At 38.2% G+C, this 21,266-nt stretch overlaps 1 protein-coding gene across 2 annotated transcripts in view; it reads right to left on the minus strand.

The window, feature by feature from the left end:
- Positions 1-373: 373 nt before the first annotated feature.
- LOC118855285 (APAF1 interacting protein) overlaps positions 374-21,266 on the minus strand; it is a 36,356-nt gene continuing 15,463 nt past the window's right edge. For both annotated transcript variants that reach the window (XM_036765363.1, XM_036765362.1), the window contains exons 2-7: positions 18,284-18,384; positions 12,817-12,865; positions 10,265-10,382; positions 6,290-6,425; positions 2,936-3,103; positions 374-735 (exon numbers count right to left, since the gene is read on the minus strand). In XM_036765363.1, the coding sequence (XP_036621258.1) occupies positions 636-735; positions 2,936-3,103; positions 6,290-6,425; positions 10,265-10,382; positions 12,817-12,865; positions 18,284-18,384 (672 nt within the window). In that variant the 3' untranslated portion in view covers positions 374-635. The remainder of the gene's footprint in view (positions 736-2,935; positions 3,104-6,289; positions 6,426-10,264; positions 10,383-12,816; positions 12,866-18,283; positions 18,385-21,266) is intronic.

Below are 21,266 nucleotides of genomic sequence, written 5' to 3' on the forward strand. Positions count from 1 at the left end.
CAAGAACCAGGAAGGTGGCCAGCTTCCCTGGACCCCAGAGTTTGCGGAGGGCAATGACAGTGAAAAGGTGGGTTGGGGAGAGGTTGTCTAGAGGCCTGGCATTTATAAATAGTCCATAAAAACCAAGGAAAGCTCTATGGGTTCCCTATGGCAAGGCAATCATCGTTTTACATGGGAAAAAATCCTTCCATAATTAAGTGGAAAATAAATAGTAAAAACGAGAAAAACAAAAAACATTTACCAGCTTTTGTTACTATTTTTATGAGAAATAAATTCCTGTCAGTAAATGTGATTGGCACATGGAGCTGAGTGTTTGTTTGAAGGATGTGAGGTAGAAGCAGCAGCAAACAAAGGGCCCACAAAAACCTTGTTGGATAATATTTTTATTTCCATTCTTGCTAGTATGTTGCATGTTTTAGTAAAACAATATATAGAGAAATAATCAACATTTGCTGAATTAAGTTGAGAACAAATTCATACTTTGTGAATAGCATTTGGCAATATATTAAAAACAAAATATGTCTGACGTGGACATGTAGTAAATTTACAAAAATAGCACAGATGGCCTCCTCCTCCTTCTCCTGAATTCATGATTTGGACTTCAGCTCAGTCACTGAATAAAATTAAAACCTGAGTTACAGAATTCCATTTTCTCCAGCCGGACGCTGGGTTGGGTCCAGGCCTACTTTCTTCATTGATACTGCAATATCAAACAAGTAGTCATAACACTCACACCTGTAAAAGAAGAGCATGGAAAGAGAAGCTCGAGGGATCTGGAGAAACCTCGCACCACCAACCCATGTGAGTCTCCTCTCGGACCCCAGAGTTCACTGTGGCTCTGCTGAGGCTTGTTTTTTAATACATCTTTTTCTTCTGATCTTGGGCAGTACTTGGTCCCCACAGGTGGAACAGGAAGAAAGACTGTTATGGGACCAGCACCTTCTTCTCAGCCCACAGGGGTGTTTTCGTCAGTCACTGTGGCCAACACACCCCAGAGGCCTCCATTCTGGTGATCCCTTCTCCACATGTCACTAGGCTGGTCCTCTAAAGCAAATGTGTCAAACTCAAACAGAAACAGATCCCCACGGGCAGCATAACAACTTGGAAAACCACACATTCACATTGTCTTATGTTGTATTGACTTTTTTATTTGCTTCATTAAACATTTCCCATATCTCTTTACTCTGATTTGGGCTGCACTCAAGGGTTTTGCAGCACACAGCAGGCTTTGAGCTTGATGCCTCTGTTTAGACAAAGCCTGTTGCTAAGGCTGTACCTGAAGCCTTGTGAGCTTGGCAGGACTCTACTGGCAGAGCCCAAGAACTCAGGGTTACGGCCATGCTTTTTCAGGGGAGCACCTGAGCAGGGCCAGGGAAATGCCCCCATCACTCTAGGTGGATCCTTGATGGACTGATGGAAAGGCATGGATAACAATGGCATAGGATGAGGAGGTACGAAGGGGTAAAGATCATGGAACAACTGAAGGAGAGAGAATGTACAGGGATGGGAGCTTCAAAGACCTGGCAAACACCTACTGGTATGATGTATACATGGATGAAAAACAGGCCAGAATGAATGCAGATTTAAGCAAGTTCAGATAGGAATTCTCCATTCTTTTTTTTTTTTTTTTTTTTTTTTTTTACAAAATGTCTCTCTGTTCCACTCCCACTATGCCTCTTCCACCTTCCAATTTCTTTCAGCAGCAAGGAGGACAAATCATGGGTCAGAAATGTGAGGATGAATGTTTAAATTCAGTTTGTTTCCATTTTACTCAATAATATGTAAACATTCTGAGCTTTAAAATAAAATAGTCCCTCCCTCTAAAATAATAACAACAAACAAAACAAAATAAAAAACCTCAAAGAAACCTTCCCTGGCTCCTAAACACCTACACACACACGTACAAATGTTTATATCTATATATAATTTTAAATGTCATTTCAAAATTGTTTGGGTTTTTTTTTTGAGGGAAGTGTTTGCTTTTTTCATGATATTTCATTATGACAAAGAAGGGTTCCTGGGTTCCTGAAGGATGCATTACTGGAACATAAGCTTTGGTAAGTCCTACTAAGATGAAAAGTGACCTTAGGAGAAAGTCCCAGTAAAGCAATGATGATGACATCATCCTTATCATTAGTATTATCTGAAGATCAGACTAAATTTTGAGAAGATCTTCATGAAGTTGGTCATGTGCCCAAGCAGATTTGGGGCCACAGCAATTCACAAAGATCATCTCTTAAGATGAAAAGGGATTATATCAGTCAATGGAAAGAGGATCTGCACACCAATGAAATTGTATATCCTTGTAAGTATTAAGTGAAATAGGTTTTGTTTTTTTGGAAAAAGGTACACGAACCCATATTAGGTGTTTTTCACAAGAAAAGACAAGTGCTACTTCCTGAATATTTTGTTTTTGCTATTGTCATCAAAATAAATGTGGTGAATCTCATAATTTTTTATTAATAAAAGACAAACTTCTAAGAATAATGAATTACTTAAAATATTGCACATGAAATTCATTATCCACTATGCTGCAATGTATAAACTGATATTTTAATATAAACTCTCGTTAATTATTTCTTGAAGCCTCTTGGGTTATTAATAAGTTTGAATCTGTAAATTAAGTTTAAAATCTAGAATTGGTTAAAGACATCTCAAAGATAAATTAGCTGATAAAACCCGAAACACCAGGCAAGTGACCAAGAAGGAAAAGATCTATGCCAGAAATGGATGGTTAAGCACAGAAGAATGGCTGATGTAACTACCCTGGCCTGGACTGAAGTAACCACATTTAAGTGCTTTACAGATGAACTGAGAATTCACCTTACATATGAATATAAAACAGCTTGTTTTGTTTTTCCTTTTTAAAATATATACATGATACATAAGTATTTTACCTGATGAATTCCCCAAATTATTTCTGATTTGTACTCACATGGTTTTAGCTTTCTCCCATGTTTCTCCCCAGACATACACCCCATGGCGCCTGACTAACACAGCACAGGAATCGGGGTATTCATTCATTGCTTGAGCCATTCGTTCTTTGAGGTCCTTTTCCTCTGGTGTATTCTCAATAATGGGTACCACTAACATATCATCATATCTATAAGAAAACATTGGCAACATTTTTTCTCAATTTAAACAAATTACATTCACTAAGAAAAATTCTAATATTACTTCCCAAGTTGTTTTAGTCAAAGAGACACCGGAGTCTCATCCCTGGAAAGTCACTGCCAAACTCTCTAGAAGCAAGATGTTGCATGTTATTCTGTACATCTCGCACAAACATCTGTACCAAAATGGGCTTGAGATTTTGGCACTGGTCTAACTTTAAGTGTCAGAAACTTGCAGAGTGTACCACAACTCAACAAAGAAATCGTCAAGATCATACAAGTATTCTCCTTGAAGCACAGATGAGTGCAGTATTTTAAAATGAAGACAGGAAATAATAAATCTGAGGATCAGAAGCACAGAAAGGATTAGTGATGGAACTACTTATTAAGTAGAAATTTTGAAATGATACAAAATTTTCTCCTATCTTGAATGTTTGTAGGATCCAAGGAACCTTGGAGAGATAAATAAAAATGCTTCTAAAATCAAGCTTGAACACAGCAGATACTTAATATACATTGAATGAAACAAAAAAAATGAATGCTTTGCAGGGTTAAGCTTTTCCATTTTTGTGCTGAGTTGTTTTTATTCATGTCTGACTCTTTGTGACCCCATTTGCATACTCCTGGCCCAGTCACTAGGTTTCTCTCCCCTGCTTTTTTTTTTTTTTTTTTTACTGAATTATATTTACTTCTTTATCAATCAACCTTTTATATGGAAGCACATGTATCATGCCCTTTCAGGGTCCCTGAAGGCCAGGGAGGTACCTCACTTAACATGTTTAAGCAAGAGTGAAAGGCTTAAATCTTATACTGATTACACTGTAATAATAAACTCATATTTATATAGAGCTTTTAAGGGTTAAAAAGCCTTTTTCACATAACTGCCCTATGAAATAAAGCCACCCTGTGTCACTCAGTATCTTATAAAAGATTATGCCATAAGGAGAATATTCTCTCTCTGATGTCAACAATGGCATAGACATTCAAAAAAGCATAAACAAAAAATGAAATTAAACTACCCTAAGAAAATAGCTTTGAACACATATACTCCATCAAATAAAAAATGAAGTTAGTTGTAGAATGGTACTACAGAGGCTGGCAGGTAATCCAGATCATTCTCCAATAAAGAACTGGATTTTTTGCTGCTTCACAAAAATATATACATGCACACATATTATACACACACACACACAATTACATACAAACATACATGCACACACACACAGACATGGAGGTCTCAGAGTTCACAATCTGCTGTGTGAATTTATAAACCACTAGAACTCAGCCAGGCAAGTGAGGGTAGTTTTTAAGGGTATTTGGTATAAAGAAATTAAACCTGAGAAAGCATTAGTAATAAAAAATGTAATCTCATACCATGCAATGCCCATCTTGCACCTGAGCACAGGCACTGTGTACGTGTCCTGCTATGACTGATGTTAGATGCATTAGAGGCATCAAGTGTTAAGAAGCATCTGCTGACCAATGCTGACTGAAGCGAGCAGAATCAGATCATCGTACACTGTAACAGCAACACTGTGTGATGATCAGCTTTGATAGACTTAGCTCTTCTTGGCAATGCAATGATCTAAGACAATTCCATAAGACTCATGATGGAAAATGTTATAGACATCCAGAGAAAGAACTCTGGAATCTGAATGCAGACTGAAGTATACTATTTTCTTCTTTGTTTTCTCATTCTCGTGGTTTTTCCCTTTTGTTTTCATTCTCCTTTCACAACATGACTATTGTGGAAATGTTTAAAATGATCAGACATGTATAGCCTATATCATACTGCATGCCATCTTGGAAAGGGGGGAAATTTAGAACTCAAAATCTTATAAAAGTGAATGTTGGCAACTAAAAATAAATAATTAAAAACCCAAACATTGCTTTCTCTCATTAAAAAAAAAAAATCTGTTGATACTCCATGCCTTTGTAGGTTTTTTTGGGGGGCAGAGGGGGGCACCCTAGTGGGGTGGCATAAGCTTATTTGCAAGGACAACTTTATTGGTGTCATACTTCCAGAAAGGTTATGTCAACAGAGTCCAAGTGTCAGAGTATATAGCAGATCACAGCAAATGTTAAAGCTTCTGCTATGGGCCAGAGTCACACGCTGTGTGTCTGCCATCCTCAGTCAGAAGGGCTAATGGCTAGAAGGCTGGGCACCAAGGGATGAAATTTCTGTTTACAGAAACTCATGTTACCTAGTAAAGTGTGGGGAGCTGCTCTCGGTGTTCATGGAGGGCATTCTTACTCCAGTGAAGTCACAGATCTTAGAAGCATTGCAATGTAAATGCTGAAATATCCACCGAACGTACTTAGGACAACCTCTCCTGGGAAGACACTGGAGTAAGGAGATCTAAGTTGGAGTCCTGGCACCACTATTTAAACTTTGTGATTTCTGACAAATTGTAAAATGAGGAGGCTGGACTAGATGACCTCAAAGTTTCCCTCAAACTTAAAAATCCCTGATTTTATGAATGATTTCATAAATATGAGAGTGCTACTGAAACAATAACTTATTATATGCAAAGAAATCCCCATTTGACTTCACTCCACTGAGAATTTATCTTCAGACATTTGATAAATGGCATGTATTTTAACATATACACTAGAATGTTTATCAAATGAAACAGCTATAATATAATTTTAAAACATACTACATTGGATAATAGGAGATAGGGGTCTGAGTTCCAGCTACTCTACAACTCACTATGTGACCTGATGCAAAGGCATTTCTTTTAGTTTTTCCTAATTGGTACAATGAGGGGATTGGACTAGTTTGGAGGTTTTTTTAACTGAGATTCACGGTCTGCCCTCCACCTTAACCCACCCCTACCCCTACCCTCACTGCCACCAGGGGGTCTGTGGACAGATTCCAGGGGGTTTGTGCACTTGGACAGGAAGAAAAAAAAAACCCTAAATATTTATTTTCACTAACCTCTAATTTTGTGCCTTTCATCAATTACAAATGCAAGCAACAAACCTTCTTCTGAGAATGGGTACACTTGCCCTGTCTTTTGACGTAAAAAAAAAAGATTAAGAACCCCTGGACTATATGATCATTAAAGTCTCTTCCAGCCCACAGATTCTATGTGAAACTTACAAATGACAAGTATTCTGTTTATCAAAGTGAAGAAGAAATACTAAATCTTCTAAACTGGAAGACATAATACCTGTAATATCCTCCAGAGGTACACTTTCTGATTCCTTTTATCATCTCCTGATGTGTAATTTTAAACTCTCGTCCTGGAAAGAGAAGGGTGGCCATCACAGCAGCCTTAGAATGAGTATGGATCACTGCTCCAGCTCCTTGAAACAAAATAAAAGATTTTTGGTTAAAAATAATTTTTCAAAAGCCATATTCTGGGTGGGGGGGGGGCGTGGAGCCAAGACAGCAGCTGGAAAGCAGGGACTTGTGTAAGCTCTCACCCTGGTCCCTCCAAAAACCTATAAAAATGGCTCTAAACAAATTCTAGAGCTACAGAACCCACAAAATAGTAGAGGGAAGCAGGGCTCCAGTCCTGGAAAGCCTGGATTGTCACAGGGAAGGGTCCCCACATGGAGCTGGGAGCAGAGCAGAGCAGAGCCCAGCATGGACTGCACCCAGACCAACCAGACTGGGAGCCGGGTGGAAAAGGCCCTAGCGCCCTGAATCAGTGAGCTGTGGCAGTTACCAGACTTCTCAACCCACAAACACCAAAGACAACAGAGAAGGTTAGTGGGAAAAGCTGCTGGGACAGAATGAAAGGAGTTCTAGGTTCGGCCACCACCCTGGTGGCAGATGACGTAGTGCAGCTCTGAGGACAGAACTACAGCTGCATTTGCTTCTGGCCCCAGGCCCACCTGGTGGGAGCAATTAAGTGGTGGATCAGAGCGGGAATGCAGAGCCTGCTCAAGGTCTGAGTCGCAGTCTGGGTTGGTGGTTCTTGGGGAGGAGGAGTGCTGGTGTGGCAGAGCTTGCTGTGAGAAATAGCTCTGAAAACAATAGCGCAGCCCCTCAAGCTTGAGACAAAATACTCTATACTCTACAAGCAGTCATACTCCCACAAAAAGCTCAAGGGTCAAGTAGTTGACTGGGAACATGAACAGGCAGCGAAGACGGACTCAGATTCAGACTCAGACTTTGGAATCTTTCTTTGGTGACAAAGAGGACCAAAACATACAGCCTGAAGAAGTCAACAAAGTCAAAGAGCCTACATCAAAAGCCTCCAAAAAAAACATGAACTGGTCTCAGGCCATGGAAGAGCTAAAAAAGGATTTGGAAAAACAAGTTAGAGAAGTAGGGAAAAAATTGGGAAGAGAAATGAGAGTGATACAAGAAAACCATGAAAAACAAGTCAATGACTTGCTAAAAGAGACCCCCCAAAATGCTGAAGAAAATAACACCTTAAAAATAGACTAATTCAAATGGCAAAAGAGCTCTAAAAAGCCAATGAGGAGAGGAATGCTTTGAAAGGCAGAATTAGCCAAATGGAAAAGGAGGTCCAAAAGACCACGGAAGAAAATACTACCTTAAAAATTAGAATGGAGCAAGTAGAAGCTAGTGACTTTATGAGAAATCAAGATATTATAAAACAGAACCAAAGGAATGCAAAAATGGAAGACAATGTGAAATATCTCACTGGAAAAACCACTGACCTGGAAAACAGATTCAGGAGAGATAATTTAAAAATTACTGGACTACCTGAAAGCCATGATCAAAAAAAGAGCCTAGATATCATCTTTCAAGAAATTATCAAGGAGAACTGCCCTGATATTCTAGAGCCACAGGGAAAGATAGAAATTGAAAGAATCCACTGATCGCCTCATGAAAAAGGTCCCAAAAAGAAAACTCCTAGGAATACTGTCACCAAATTCCAGAGCTCCCAGATCAAGGAGAAAATACTGCAAGAAGCCAGAAAGAAACAATTTGAGTATTGTGGAAATACAATCAGAAAAACACAAGATCTAGCAGCTTCTACATTAAGGGATCAAAGGGCTTGGAATATGGTATTCCAGAGGTCAATGGAGCTAGGATTAAAACCAAGAATCATCTACCCAGCAAAACTGAGTATCATGCTCCAAGGCAAAATATGGATTTTCAATAAAATAGAGGACTTTCAAGCTTTCTCAGTGAAAAGACCAGAGCTGAATAGAAAATTTGACTGTCAAACACAAGCATCAAGATAAGCATGAACAGGTAAACAAGAAAGAGAAATCATAAAGGACTTAGTAAAGTTGAACCATTTTGTTTACATTCCTGCATGGAAAGATGATGTGTATAATTCATGAGACCTCAGTATTAGGGTAGCTAAAGGGAATACACATACACACACACACACACACACACACACAGAGGGCACTGGGTGAGTTGAATGTGAAGGGATGATATAAAAAAATAAAATCAAATTAAGGGATGAGAGAGGAATATATTGAGAGAGGGAGAAAGGGAGAGAGAGAATGGGGTAAATAATCTTGCATAAAAGTGGCAAGAAAAAGCAGTTCTGTTGGGAGGGAAGAGGGGGCAGGTGAGGGGGAATGAGTGAATCTTGTTCTCATGGGATTTGACCTGAGGAGGGAATACCATACACACTTAATTGGGTATCTTACCCCACAGGAAAGAAGGAGGAAGGAGATAAAAAAGGGGGGAGGATAGAAGGGAGGGCAGATAGGGGGAGGAGGTAATCAAAAGCAAACACTTTTGAAAAGGGACAGGGTCAAGGGAGAAAATTGGATAAAGGGGGATAGGATAAGAAGGAGCAAAATATAGTTAGTCTTTCACAACATGAGTATTGTGGAAGGGCTTTACATAATGATACACATGTGGCCTATGTTGAATTGCTTGCCTTCCCAGGGAGGGTGGGTGGAAAGGGAAGAGGGGAGAGAATTTGGAACTCAAAGTTTTAAAAGCAGATGTTCAAAAAAAAAAGTTTTTGCATGCAACTAGGAAGTAAGATATACAGGCAATGTGGCATAAAAATCTATCTTGCCCTACAAGAAAGTAAGGGAAAAGGGGATGGGGGGATTGGGGTGACAGAAGGGAGGGTTGACTGGGGAATGGGGTAATCAGAATACATGCCATCTTGGAGTGGGGGGGAGGGTAGATATGGGGAGAAAATTTGTAATTCAAACTCTTGTGAAAATTAATGCTGAAAACGGAAAAAAATAAATAAATAACGATTTAAAAAAAAAAAGAAAAAAGCTATATTCTACATCAATCATCAGTTTCTATATTTTTTTTTCTCCCTAGCATAGTGTACTAGGCTAATAAATTCTAAGGGCATGGGTTGGAGGAAAAAGATTTTTAAAAATCCATTTTTATCACATTGAATGAAGAACAAGAAACTCTATCTTACCAAATAATTGCTCCAATATAGTTGTTTGTTGGAGGTGCCACTATACTGAAGCAGAGAGGGGTTAGCTGACATTTCCTGAAGACCTACTGGGTGTAGACCAGGGGCTGGGGGAGGAGGTAAAATTTGTGTAGGCCTTAACCAGAAACAATTCACTTCTTTTCATACATAGTTGTTAGTTCAACAGCTGATAACTGTATCTAGTCATATTCTTGGTGCTGGTCTAATTCCTGTTCCTAAGCATAAAAATAATCAAAAGGCAATAATGCTGCCTCAAAACAGCCACAGAAATATATCCTTTATATCACACAACTATTGTACAAAACCACATTATGAATAACTATCATTAGGGTTGGAAAAGTGTCTAATTAGATATCTGCATTTTTGAATTATCCTCCAGACTGAGCCTTCTCAGGCCTACTGTCTACACAAACTTATAATAACCAAAATCTGACAGTCGATTTTAATTCCCAAGACTAAAACTTGCAAAATTTCATGGTGCCTTAAGTCTTTAAGTCACCAATGGACTCAGAGCCTGATTTGCTTCTATGAAGGCCTCCTAATAGAGCTGGTTAAATGACCTCCTCAAAGAAGCAGTCGGGCTTCAATTCTATTTCCAGGTGAAACTACTCCTCCCTAGAACAACCAGCTCAGAGGATCACTAGGTCTAACCTTTTGCACATAAAAGGTAAGGAGAGTAAATACAAAAGACACCTTTTGAAAATTTATGCCTTCACACATAAAAGCCCAAATTACAGATCAATTAATTTTTTTTCCAGATCAATTAATCTTTGAGTCAAAGCATTTCCTGCATACCTCTCATAGTGTAAGCATTCATAAAGAGAGGCGTACACTGGCTTTTCCTTAGATTCTTGTATGGTGGAGGTCCACTGATGTCCTGTTCATTTATGTCACAAACAAACATGTCTTCAGGCTGTTGGAAGGGAAAAAAAATACTCAAATTTTTCTTGTTTTGGGGGAGTATTTCTGGTATATGTAGAAGTAATGACAATATATTTCAAAGGTATATATAATAAAAATAATCACGCTTCTGTTTTCATCAAACTTAACTCCTGAATTTAGTCTACCAACCTCCCAGCCACAGTCTATAGATTTAACCTCAAATCTACTTTTCCTTACCTATGAATCTCTATTTCAGCAATGATGAATAAAAAATCAGTACTAGGAAATCTCTACTTAAAATGGAGCAAAGCTGACTTTTCAAAATTCTGTCTGCTCTATACATCTGAAGTCCTATTGATTATCTGAAGATAGAGACAAAGAGAAATGGCAAATTCTGAAATCCAACTCCAGATCTATGGTCCTAAATGTACAGAGACTACACAAGTGGAACCAATAATCTAAGGTGGGTGTGCGATGAATTCATATTTTAGAAATCCAAAGAAAACAAGCAAACATTCTGTTTCTTTATTCCCTTACAATAGAAGCTGGAAGAACTGGAGCTCAAAACCTGGCCATCTCCCAGCAAACCTTAGTAAGGCAGATTTTACATAAAGAACTATTCTTGAAGTTTTGAGGTATCAAGACTATAGATCTTCTGAAGAAAGTATGTTTTTCACTAAGGACTTATCAGGACAACTACAAGTGTCCTGTTGATGAAATAATTTCTTTTCTTCTTTTTGCTTTAGGATGGTCAAGAACTGATCCTCTATTGGGGCCTGTGGTGCAAGAGTCAACAAGTATATACATGTGGATTGGGCTACTACTATGTGACAGAGAGCACTTTTGCCTGTTAAGTATTATTCTTCCTTTTTGCAACCAGATTTCAGGTTTTCTTTCTTGATTCAGTAGAATGGAATAATCTTTTATAACATCTACATCAGCTCCTCTAATTACAGAAATGCCTTCTATAAAGAAACCAGAAGTAAATCTTGCGGATTTTTTACTCATTGCTGTCTTTAAGTACAGGGCAATTATCAACGGGCTGAATGACCATGGAGGTGTAATGGACTTAAACATTGGTCTTAGATATTTTAGGCCACTTGAAAAAGAAATTTGGCATACTTCTTAGATTGCTGAAGATGGCATTATACAGTGATAAACAAATGTATACTCATAGATCTGTCATTATTCTCATTTCACAATGAGATGTTCCCTTTTGTCTATTAAGGAAGGAAGAAGTTTCAAAAAGGTAATGATATATAAAGCATACTCACCACATAGCACAAAACTAGGCACAAAGTGGTCAGTATAGTTACTTTTTACTTTTTAGGCAAGGACTCAAAGACGGCAAGGAGATTTAGAAATCAGTTATATCAATCTTCTCATTTGATTATTTTTAGCTTTTGCCCCACAGGTGATTTTCTCCCCAAATTAAAGTTTAATCATATTTCTTTTAATATTTTGCAAAACACAGATACTGACTTACTACTTCACATGCAAATAATGAAGTTTAATACATATTTAATAAATTCAACATAGACTCTTTAGTGTTGTAAATGCCTCCTTCCCCAATATTAAAGCAATTAATGATTTGTTGTATGCTCTTTCAATTTTATTTTTATTGGTAACTATATCCTCTTCCTCTCCCCTTACAAAGCAAGCCATTTCTTATGACAAAAGTTAAAAACAGGGGAAAAAATGGTCACCCTTTCCTCTCCCTGTGAAAAATGGAGGGAAGTATATGTTCACGATTCTTCTCCAGCTTGGTTATTATAATTACACAACATTTCATTTTGGCTTTGTCTTGTTTTCTTTCCATTTACCCTGTTGTAGTCACTGTGTATGTTTGTTTTCCTGGTTCTGCTTATGTATTCCCCATCAGTTCATATAGATCTTTCCATGCTTTTTTGAATTCTTCATATCTGTCACTTCTCATGGCATAAGGTATACTGTACTCCATACACATACATAATTTGTTCCCCAATCAACAGCCATCTATTTTGCTTCTAGCTTTTTCCTAACATAAAAAAGGGCTGTTAGAAATACTCTGATATACAAATCCTTCATTCTCAAGATGAAGAAGTGGAAGTCTGGTGGCAAAGGCAAAACTTAATACCATGATGAGGCAGACTCTGCCAAAACAGAACTAGAAAGCCTCTGCCATATTGGTCTGGTGACAGAAAGCTCTCTGAAAACCAGGCTAAGTTTAGAGAGACTGGCCACAGGGGGAAGAATTTTTTGGCTACAGCAACTCTCAAAGACCATTTATCAAATTGTACAGGGATTCTTACCTATGCTAGTTAAAATGAGTACCCACATCAGGAAATCCATAGATCTTTTATGTTCCAAGGTAACGTCTTTGTTTTAAAATGTTTAAAAACCTCCGTTGATTATTAAAAAAAAGACCAACCTGTTCTTTAGCAAAAGTGGAGAGATTTGTGGCAAGACTTATCCCTTTATCTTACCTGAATTCGTTCTTTTTGCACTCCTGATGGAGCAATGTAGATTTCATTGCTGTAATATGAATCAGAAATTTACATGTAACCTCATTTTTTCTTTTGTGTATACAGTTTATCTTCTCATAATCTTGACCTCTAATGTTCTTTGTAGCTTGAAATTCTCTACATATAAAATACTTAGGTATATAATTGCTTGCAATGCTAAATAAACTATTTTGAAGAAAAAATGCCAATTCATTTCACAATCTCAATACTGCAGTTGAGGCAATCTTATGTATTTGTATTTAAACATGTGCCAATTGTGAGAAAAGCCCTTAACTTTCAAATGTTAAATAAATGTGTTATTTTCTGCATATATATAAGCGTGTGTGTATGTGTACATGCACATGTGTAAATATTTTTGCTTAGATCTTTAAAAGGTAGTTCGAATCCTACATTTTAGAAACTCAGTGATCAGCTGTCAAAGTGTGCTCAATAAGTGATTCATATTTGAAACTTTAGCAATAAATGGATTTCACACAATCTACTATGTTTCCTTTAATTTTAGTATCGAGAAGGCCTTAAGTGTAAAAACATGAAGTACAGAGACCTCTAGTGAGCGGTTTGCCAAACTACAGCTCTATTTCCTTCTTCCTGGAGAAGGGAGAACATTTTCTAGGAAAAACATGGTAATGCTTTGAATATGGAAGAACACTTATTCTCTGAGTCAGGAATACCTGGAAAAAGCTATTGGGGCTACCTGTGACAGCCACTTCAATGATTAAGGAAGCTAAATTTAGAAGTTCCTATGTAGAAATAGTTGTTTCTAACATCTGGCTTCCTTCAAAATCCCTCAAATCCCACCTGCAAGAGGCTCTCCTGGTCCCACCCATGTTTAGTCTCTTTCCTCTGAGATTACTACCAACTGACACTGTATATGTCTTGTATATTTGTCACTGTTTTAATGCTATCTCCCCATTAAAATGTGAGCTCCTTGAGGAGAGGGGTTATTTTTGTCCCTTTTTTGGTGGGGGAGGTATCCCCAGCACTTAGCACTGCCCCTGACATACAGCAGGTTCTTAATAAATGCTTGTTGACTGGATGACTGTAGGACAAGGAACGTAGGAGTTTTTTCCCAGGAAAAATGCAAATCCATAAGCAAATAAGCATACATTCTATAGATCAGGTTTCACATATATATGGTTTTCAATACAATGCTGTTGAGTAATAAAAAATACAAATTTGTTTAAAATATTTAACACCATAACTACTGTTTTGTGTATGTCTTAATTTTTTTTTTTAAAGCTAAGAAATCCAAAAAAACTGGAACCACTGCTGTAGTAGAAAGATCACTCAATTTGGCATCAAAAGGCCTTGGGTCAAATTTTGACACTGCTACTTATTAGTTGTTTGACTTTGGGCAAAAAACTTCCCTTCTCTGGACCTCCATTTTTTCATCTGTAAAAAAGAGGAGTGACCTTTATCAACACTACATCCTCTGATACAAAGGAGGGGCTCTTTTTTTCTCTTCTTTTGTCATCATTATTGCTAGTTCCTTTATCTTCCCCCAACCCAGCCCCCACCTCTCAATTTAAAAAGAAGAAAAAAAAAAAGCCCTTGTAACAAACAAATAAAATCAAGCAAAATAAATCCACAAAATAAATGATCATAGCTGAAAACTCATCTTTTTCTGGACTTTGAGGCTGTCATCTCTGTGAGGTAGCAAGCCGCCCAGGAAATCACCAGGGCTCTAGAGGTATGGCTGGTCACTGCTCCCATCAGACTTCTTAAGTTTTTCCAGCTTATTTCTCTTTCTAATATTGTTGTTTCTGTACAAAGGGTTCTTTTGGTTCTGCCCTCTTCATTCTGTATCAGTTAACACAAATCTTCCCAGGATTCTCTAAAATAATTTTTTTTTTGCCAATTCTTAAGGTACAATAATATTTCATTTCATTTTCATAATTTGTCCAGCTATTCCATAATTAGTGGGCACCCCTTAGTTTTTTAGTCTATAAATATTTTTGTACATTTGGATCCTTTTCCTTTAGTCTCTTTGAGGGTATAAGCCTAGCAATGTCTTTCTAGGTCACTAGGTCAAAGGGTATACAGTACCTCCAACCTGCCTATCAGAGAGGTCTGACTGATGTACACATGATCCACAAATGCAGCAGTGTACCCACTTGCATACACACTCGTTAACAAATGTCATTCTCCTCCCTGGTCATCTCTGTCAATCTGATGGGGGTGAGGTGTAAGTGTGCTGCAGCCAGTTCGTACTGGCTCAGGAGAAATGATTGTTAAATGATCAGTATGAGTGTTTACACCTTGGAAATTGGCAAATGATAAAGTCCGGGTTTGAGCTATTGTTTTGTTGGTTGTATAGTTTTAAGAAAGTAATGGAGAAAATGTTAACAAAGCAGATAAAAGGTAAAAGTATACTGCAGGTACATCTTCTTTCCAAGATAGTTGGCTGCTAAATGTTTACCAGCATATCCCTTGTGTGAGGTGAAAGTGAGTTGTGTTTTTTATTTCTCTTGTTATTAGTGATCTGGAGCATTTTTTCACATAGCTATTGAAAGCTTGGATTTCATTTTTCCGAAAGTTCATATATAATTCAAATCAATTCAGTTTATGACTTGGATATCTGACTCTTTTCTGAGAAAGTTGCTGGAAGGATTATTTTTTTTCCAAGTAAACAATTTCCATTCTAATTTTTACCTGCATTGATTTTGTTTGTGCAGAAGCGTTTCAATTTTAAAAGTCAAAGGTGTCTGGAGTCTGAATGCAGATTGAAGCATGCTATTTCTCTCTCTCTTTTTTTGTTTTTCCTTTCTCGTGGTTTTTCCTTTTTGTTCTGATTCATCTTTCACAACATGACTAATGTGGGGGCAGCTAGATGGCGCAGTGAATAGAGCACTGGCCGTGGAGTCAGCAGGACCCGAGTTCAAATCTGGTCTTGAACACATGATGCACTTAGTAGCTGTGTGACCTTGGGCAAGTCACTTAACCCCAATTGCCCTACCTTCCCCCCTGCAAAAACAAAAAAACAATATGACTAATGTAGAAATATGTTTAATATGATTGTACATGTATAGCCTATATCATATTGCTTGCTGTCTTGGGGAGGAGGAAGGAGAAAAAATGTGGAACTCAAACACTTATAAAAGCGAATGTTGAAAACTAAAAAACAACAGAAAAAGAAAAACAAAAAAATGTCCATTTTATATCTTGTGATCCTTTCTATCCCTTCTTTGATCAAGAACTCTTCCCTATCTGTAGCTGTTCTTGTAACTTGTTTGTACCAGTGCCTTGGTTCTCATTGCTTTGCCTTATGTGACGGGAAGCAATTATAAAACACTATCCATAGGACAATAACCTGATTATGTGCTGGGTCTTTCCTTGTGGTTCTGGGAATGGACCCAAATAAAGAATGAACCAGCTCGTGAGTAAACAGCCCACAAAGGAACAAAAATGCTTCTTATTCAGTAGATGAAATCTCACATCACTACTGTTCTTTCTCATATGGAAAGTTATCTGTATATTTATAGACTATGATATTGAAAGATTAGCTAAATGGCTTCAGAAAAACTTAACTTCACACTAAGAGTACAAAGATGACAGTGCTTTAATTTTAGAAGGAACCACTGGCCAAGTGTTGGGGAAAAAAAAAAAACTAAAGTGCAGTTTTCTCTCTGTGCAATAAGATACTACTGGAAAAAAAAGATTTTGAATTCTTAAGTATCACTTTGCACAGTTCATCTTTTCTAGAGGTGGCTCCATAACATATACTACGGCAGACAGGGTAACAGAAGTCTAAAGCCATGATCTATTCATACTCACAGGCTTCTCTTTTCATGTATTTCCTGAGCATTTAATAGTCAATTTTAACCCCTTTATTCCTAAATTAATTCAGTCACTGGTTTAGTGCCTGCTGGCATCTGGGCTTGCGATTATCATTTCAATAACTTTATCTCCTGGTAATTTTGCATGAATATCAAGCAGGCACTGTGAAAATGGAAAATACTATTTACTTTATGAGGTGGTACCCAGTAATACAAAGATGATTAGACTTGGAGGTGTAAACATGGTTTTGAATCCCAGCTCCACTTCTAGGCTTCCCTAGTCACTTTTCTTCCCTGGGTCTGGCTCCTTATTTGTAAGGAAGAGTAAAATGGAAGGTCCCTCCTCACTCTCAAATTCTATGGCTCACCATGTGCCCTGGGCAGGCTGGCTCTGAATAAGAGCCTGGTCTTTAGGTGCTCCCTCTGCTCCTTTGTCACTTCCTTTATTGAACCTTGTGTTCAATAGTACCTTTTCTGCTGCTTCTAAAAACATGGCATATGGGGGTCATGCTCTTGGGACTTTTTGTTGTGAGACGTTTATAAAGTGCTAGTGTTTACTATATGGTAGGGAAGAGCTTGAGCTTTTTCCTAGAAGGCATTTAAGGAAGGAAATACCTTGGAAAGAATTTTTAAGTTTTAAAAATCAAAAAATAATATCATAAGCTCAAAGGCTGGCTTAGTCTGTCAGCATGGTGCTACTGGGCTGTTAGGTTAGTTTCAAATTATCTCAAACACAAAATTTTAAAAGACTAGACTTGAACCAATAGCCTAACAAAAGCATACATTAAAAATCTGCATACATCTGCAGCTTTTGGGTTCATGGCAAGGTTAACATCAAATGTTGGCAAACATCATCACTGTGCCCCATAAGCCTGCATTCTTCCAGCAGGAACCAGGTAGGGATGTAGAGAAATTAGGGATTCATTTCCTACTGTGACCTCTAAGGGGCGCTGTGCAACCATTAACCACTGTATGAAGGCCATTGACTTGAGTAGTACAGAGATCGTCACATCGCCAGCGTCAGTCAGGCAAAGGCTTACTTGTGGAGGGAAGTGCAGTGTAGACAGTTAGAGCATGACCTTGAGGGAAAAACAAGATCAAGAGAACTCCTTGACAAGAGAGATTGAGGTGGGAGCTATTGGAGAGGCCTCATCGAAGACCTAAACCTGACACAGAAAATCCTTCTGCAATATTTTCCATCTTGTGCTTGCCTGCTTAAGATAGGAAACTCACTACCTTAAATGATCATCCGAATAATTCTTAAAATTTAAGAACTTTGAACTTTAACAAATTTTTCTTTATACTGGATGTTAATTTATCTTCATTTTGTATTCCTTACGGCACTTAGCCTTGGCTATAGGAGGCATTCTATGAATATCTGTAGGATAAATTAACTTCTTCAGCTTTGGTTCTCCAAGGATTAAAGATTGAGGCGTTCTTCTTGATGTGAAACTAGTGGACAAGGAGCACCCTTGGAAATATGATCAGCATTTTTATACTCTGTGCCCCTTTGTGCATTATTTCTTTCTTTTGTGGAACCACATTGCATAGCATACGTATAAAACAGATTCAGCTGGGTGTGTGATGTGGTGGGTGCCTTGTGGAATATGCACATGGCTGGATTTCAAAAATGAAATTAGTCAATAACTCACCCGTGCTTCAAGCTAATTCCTCCTCCAGTGCCCGTGACCCAGCCCAAATGGTAAAACTGTTTGCAGAGCTCTGGAATCAGATTTCTTGGATGTTCCTTGTCCTTAAAAGAAGGGAGGAGGGAAATTATTTTTATAATCATTTCATTATATTCTGTTATCTAGGAAACAATACACAATCTTCTATAGTTCCCTTACTGAATCTTCCTGGCACATTTTATCTTTCCTAAAATGGTCTATAAGAATCTATTTCCTATCAGTACAAACTAAAATGGCTTTATGAAAGACAGGAGGCTCAGGCAGACATAGGGCCTACATAACAATGAAAGTGATCTTCAATTTTAGATAGAAACATGTCACTGAGGCCCCTTCCCTTCCCGCTTTGGCTGTTTCCTTGAAAGCCCTCTTTCTCTGCAGCAGGCTCAGCTTTTTGTTCCTTTTCCTCCATCACCAGAGGGCTCCAAGAACAGGCTTCTTGCTGAGGAAGAGGTGGAACTAGATTGGGGCTTCTTAACTTGGGACTCATGAACTTGTTTTTAAACAAATATTTTGGTAACCATTAACCGTGAATTAGTTTTCTTTGTAATCTTATGTATTTTATTATGCATTTAAAAACATCACTTTGAGAAGGGGTCCAGAGGCTTTACTAGAAGGCCAGAGAGATCCATGGTGCAAAAAACGTGAAGAATACCTGTACCTGGTGGTTTTTTTAGGTCCCTTCCAACTATGAAATGTGATTCTCTGTGAAACTCTGTATGGAACACCATCTCTTGGTGTCTCAATCTTCAAGAGTGACAGTCTCCAAAGTGTTGGCCAGAGCCCGATCTCGAGGATGTATGATTGAGCAAACTGTGGTGATAATTGGGTTGTATCCCACCTTCCCCACAACAGTCAACTGTAAGGCTTATTTCCAAAACTACTATACCTACCCTCATCCTCCTTTAACCCTGGCCCTTCAGAGTCATGATAACCTAATAATCCATAGAAACAGCTGTACTGCCACGGGGAAAAATTCCTTTATCTTAGCATAGCAATTATAACCCTCATGACTGCAGCAGGCACCCTCTAGGGGTGAAGATCATCCTTCATTGATTGGTAAGACCCCCATCCCCACCCCTCTTTTTGTTCTGGATGGGACAGAGTAACACAGAATGAGCAGACATGGAGGGACAGTGATTTGCTGCCAGTCTTATTACATTATCTACACCCTCCCACTAAACTTACTCCTGTTCCAAATTCTCAAAGGGAGAAGAATGTGTGTGTGGGGGGATGAAGGACTGAAGGAGGTGCCCTGTGGAGATCAGATTAAAACATAATTGGGAAATATTTAACAAAATAAATAAAAATGTAATACAACATAGATAATGCTCATATGTGGTTTTCTAAGTTAATATGAGGCTGGCAAGGATCTTTTTGTAGAGTTTGTTGGCCCCTTTTGTATTAGTTGGACCTCATTGGCCTAAGGCACCACCATCATTCTAGCGACCCACTGCAGTGTACACCTCAGTCTCCTCTTTGACTCCTCCCTGGTCACCCTATATATCCAATCAGCCAAGAGAACTTCTTCCTCCACCTGTGCTCCCACCTGTCCCTTTCTTTCTGCTCCACGCCACCACCGTGACTCAAACCATTTCTTAATTAATCCCCCTGCCCCAAATTTCACTCTCTCTCCAATCCATCCTCTCCACAGCTGCTAAAATTATTTTTCTAGAGTGCTGGTCTGACCACACAGTTCCCCTACTCAAACCCCTGTGGTTCACTACTGACTATGGGATTATACATTTTTATCTCATCCTTTTAAAATGTCTACTTTTTATAATATGCATAATTATCAGTACAACACTACTGTACTGTATATAATTTGTAAATAAATATATGCATAGTGAGGGTGAGTGCTAATTTTTTTTTTTTTACTGACAGGAGTGACTTCTCAAAAATATTTGGAGACAACTGCTTTAGAACTTAGTTCTAGTTCCAAAGTCTGAGCAGTCACACTCCATGGACTGTGGAACTCTTTAGGACATGTTCTTACTCATTCTTCAGTCAGCAATTTAATTTCCCACACAGTGGTAACAATTTCGGTAAGTAGACCTGCAACCTAAGAGAGATGTGGCAGACATGGCAGATTAAAGAAGGAATGTGTATGGAAGAAGGACATGGAGTGGACCTGTGTCACGGTGAGAAATGATCGAAGAGTAACAACTATGAAAACATCACCCTAGAGATACTTGGTGTAGCAGCAAACCACCCTATATACCTAAATAGCTCAGGACAGTAGAACTCTTATTTGTATTGACCATATGTCATAAGAAAAGATCAAACTGTGACCTCTATACTTTAAGAAAATAATGACATGTTAATAAATTTTAGGACTAAAATTAAGTGGTTCAGTAACCCGGAAAATTAACTTATCTGCAACACTGAATTCCAGGACAGAGAGAAATAGGGAGAGGGATTAGACCATACTCCCATGCCTCAGTTCATTCTAAGCTCTTGACAGAAATAGTAGGACCATGTCACAGTTTCCCATGTCATCGGTCAGTGTCCTCATTATCTTCCTTCAAGGGTCAGTCAGAAGCCTTCCTGTGGCTTCTGCAGATGCTGGGACTCTCTCCCTCCTAAATCTATCTTGTAATATACTTCGTAGCGTATATGTTGTTTCACCCTGTAATAGTAACTAGTATTCCTATAAAGCTTCAAGGTTTAAAAGAGCTTTGGGGGGGGGCGGAGAATTACACTTTGGTTCATTTATAAGCCAGTGATTTGCACATATATGTTTAGTTTAATTGTACGGTTGCATTAGAAAACTGGAAAATGAAATTTATTCATAAGTAACCTAGACATATAACTGTAATTTTAGAAGCCCAAGTGCCAATAATGTATCAATAAAAAATCAAATTCATATTAACTGTGATCTTTTAATTTTAAGGCTATTAGTACAAGGATAATCTTTTACTTTTAAGCATAACTCCCCCCTCCAAATAAT

Source organism: Trichosurus vulpecula, chromosome 6 (assembly GCF_011100635.1).
Source record: "Trichosurus vulpecula isolate mTriVul1 chromosome 6, mTriVul1.pri, whole genome shotgun sequence".
NCBI classification, from domain to species: Eukaryota; Metazoa; Chordata; class Mammalia; order Diprotodontia; family Phalangeridae; genus Trichosurus; species Trichosurus vulpecula.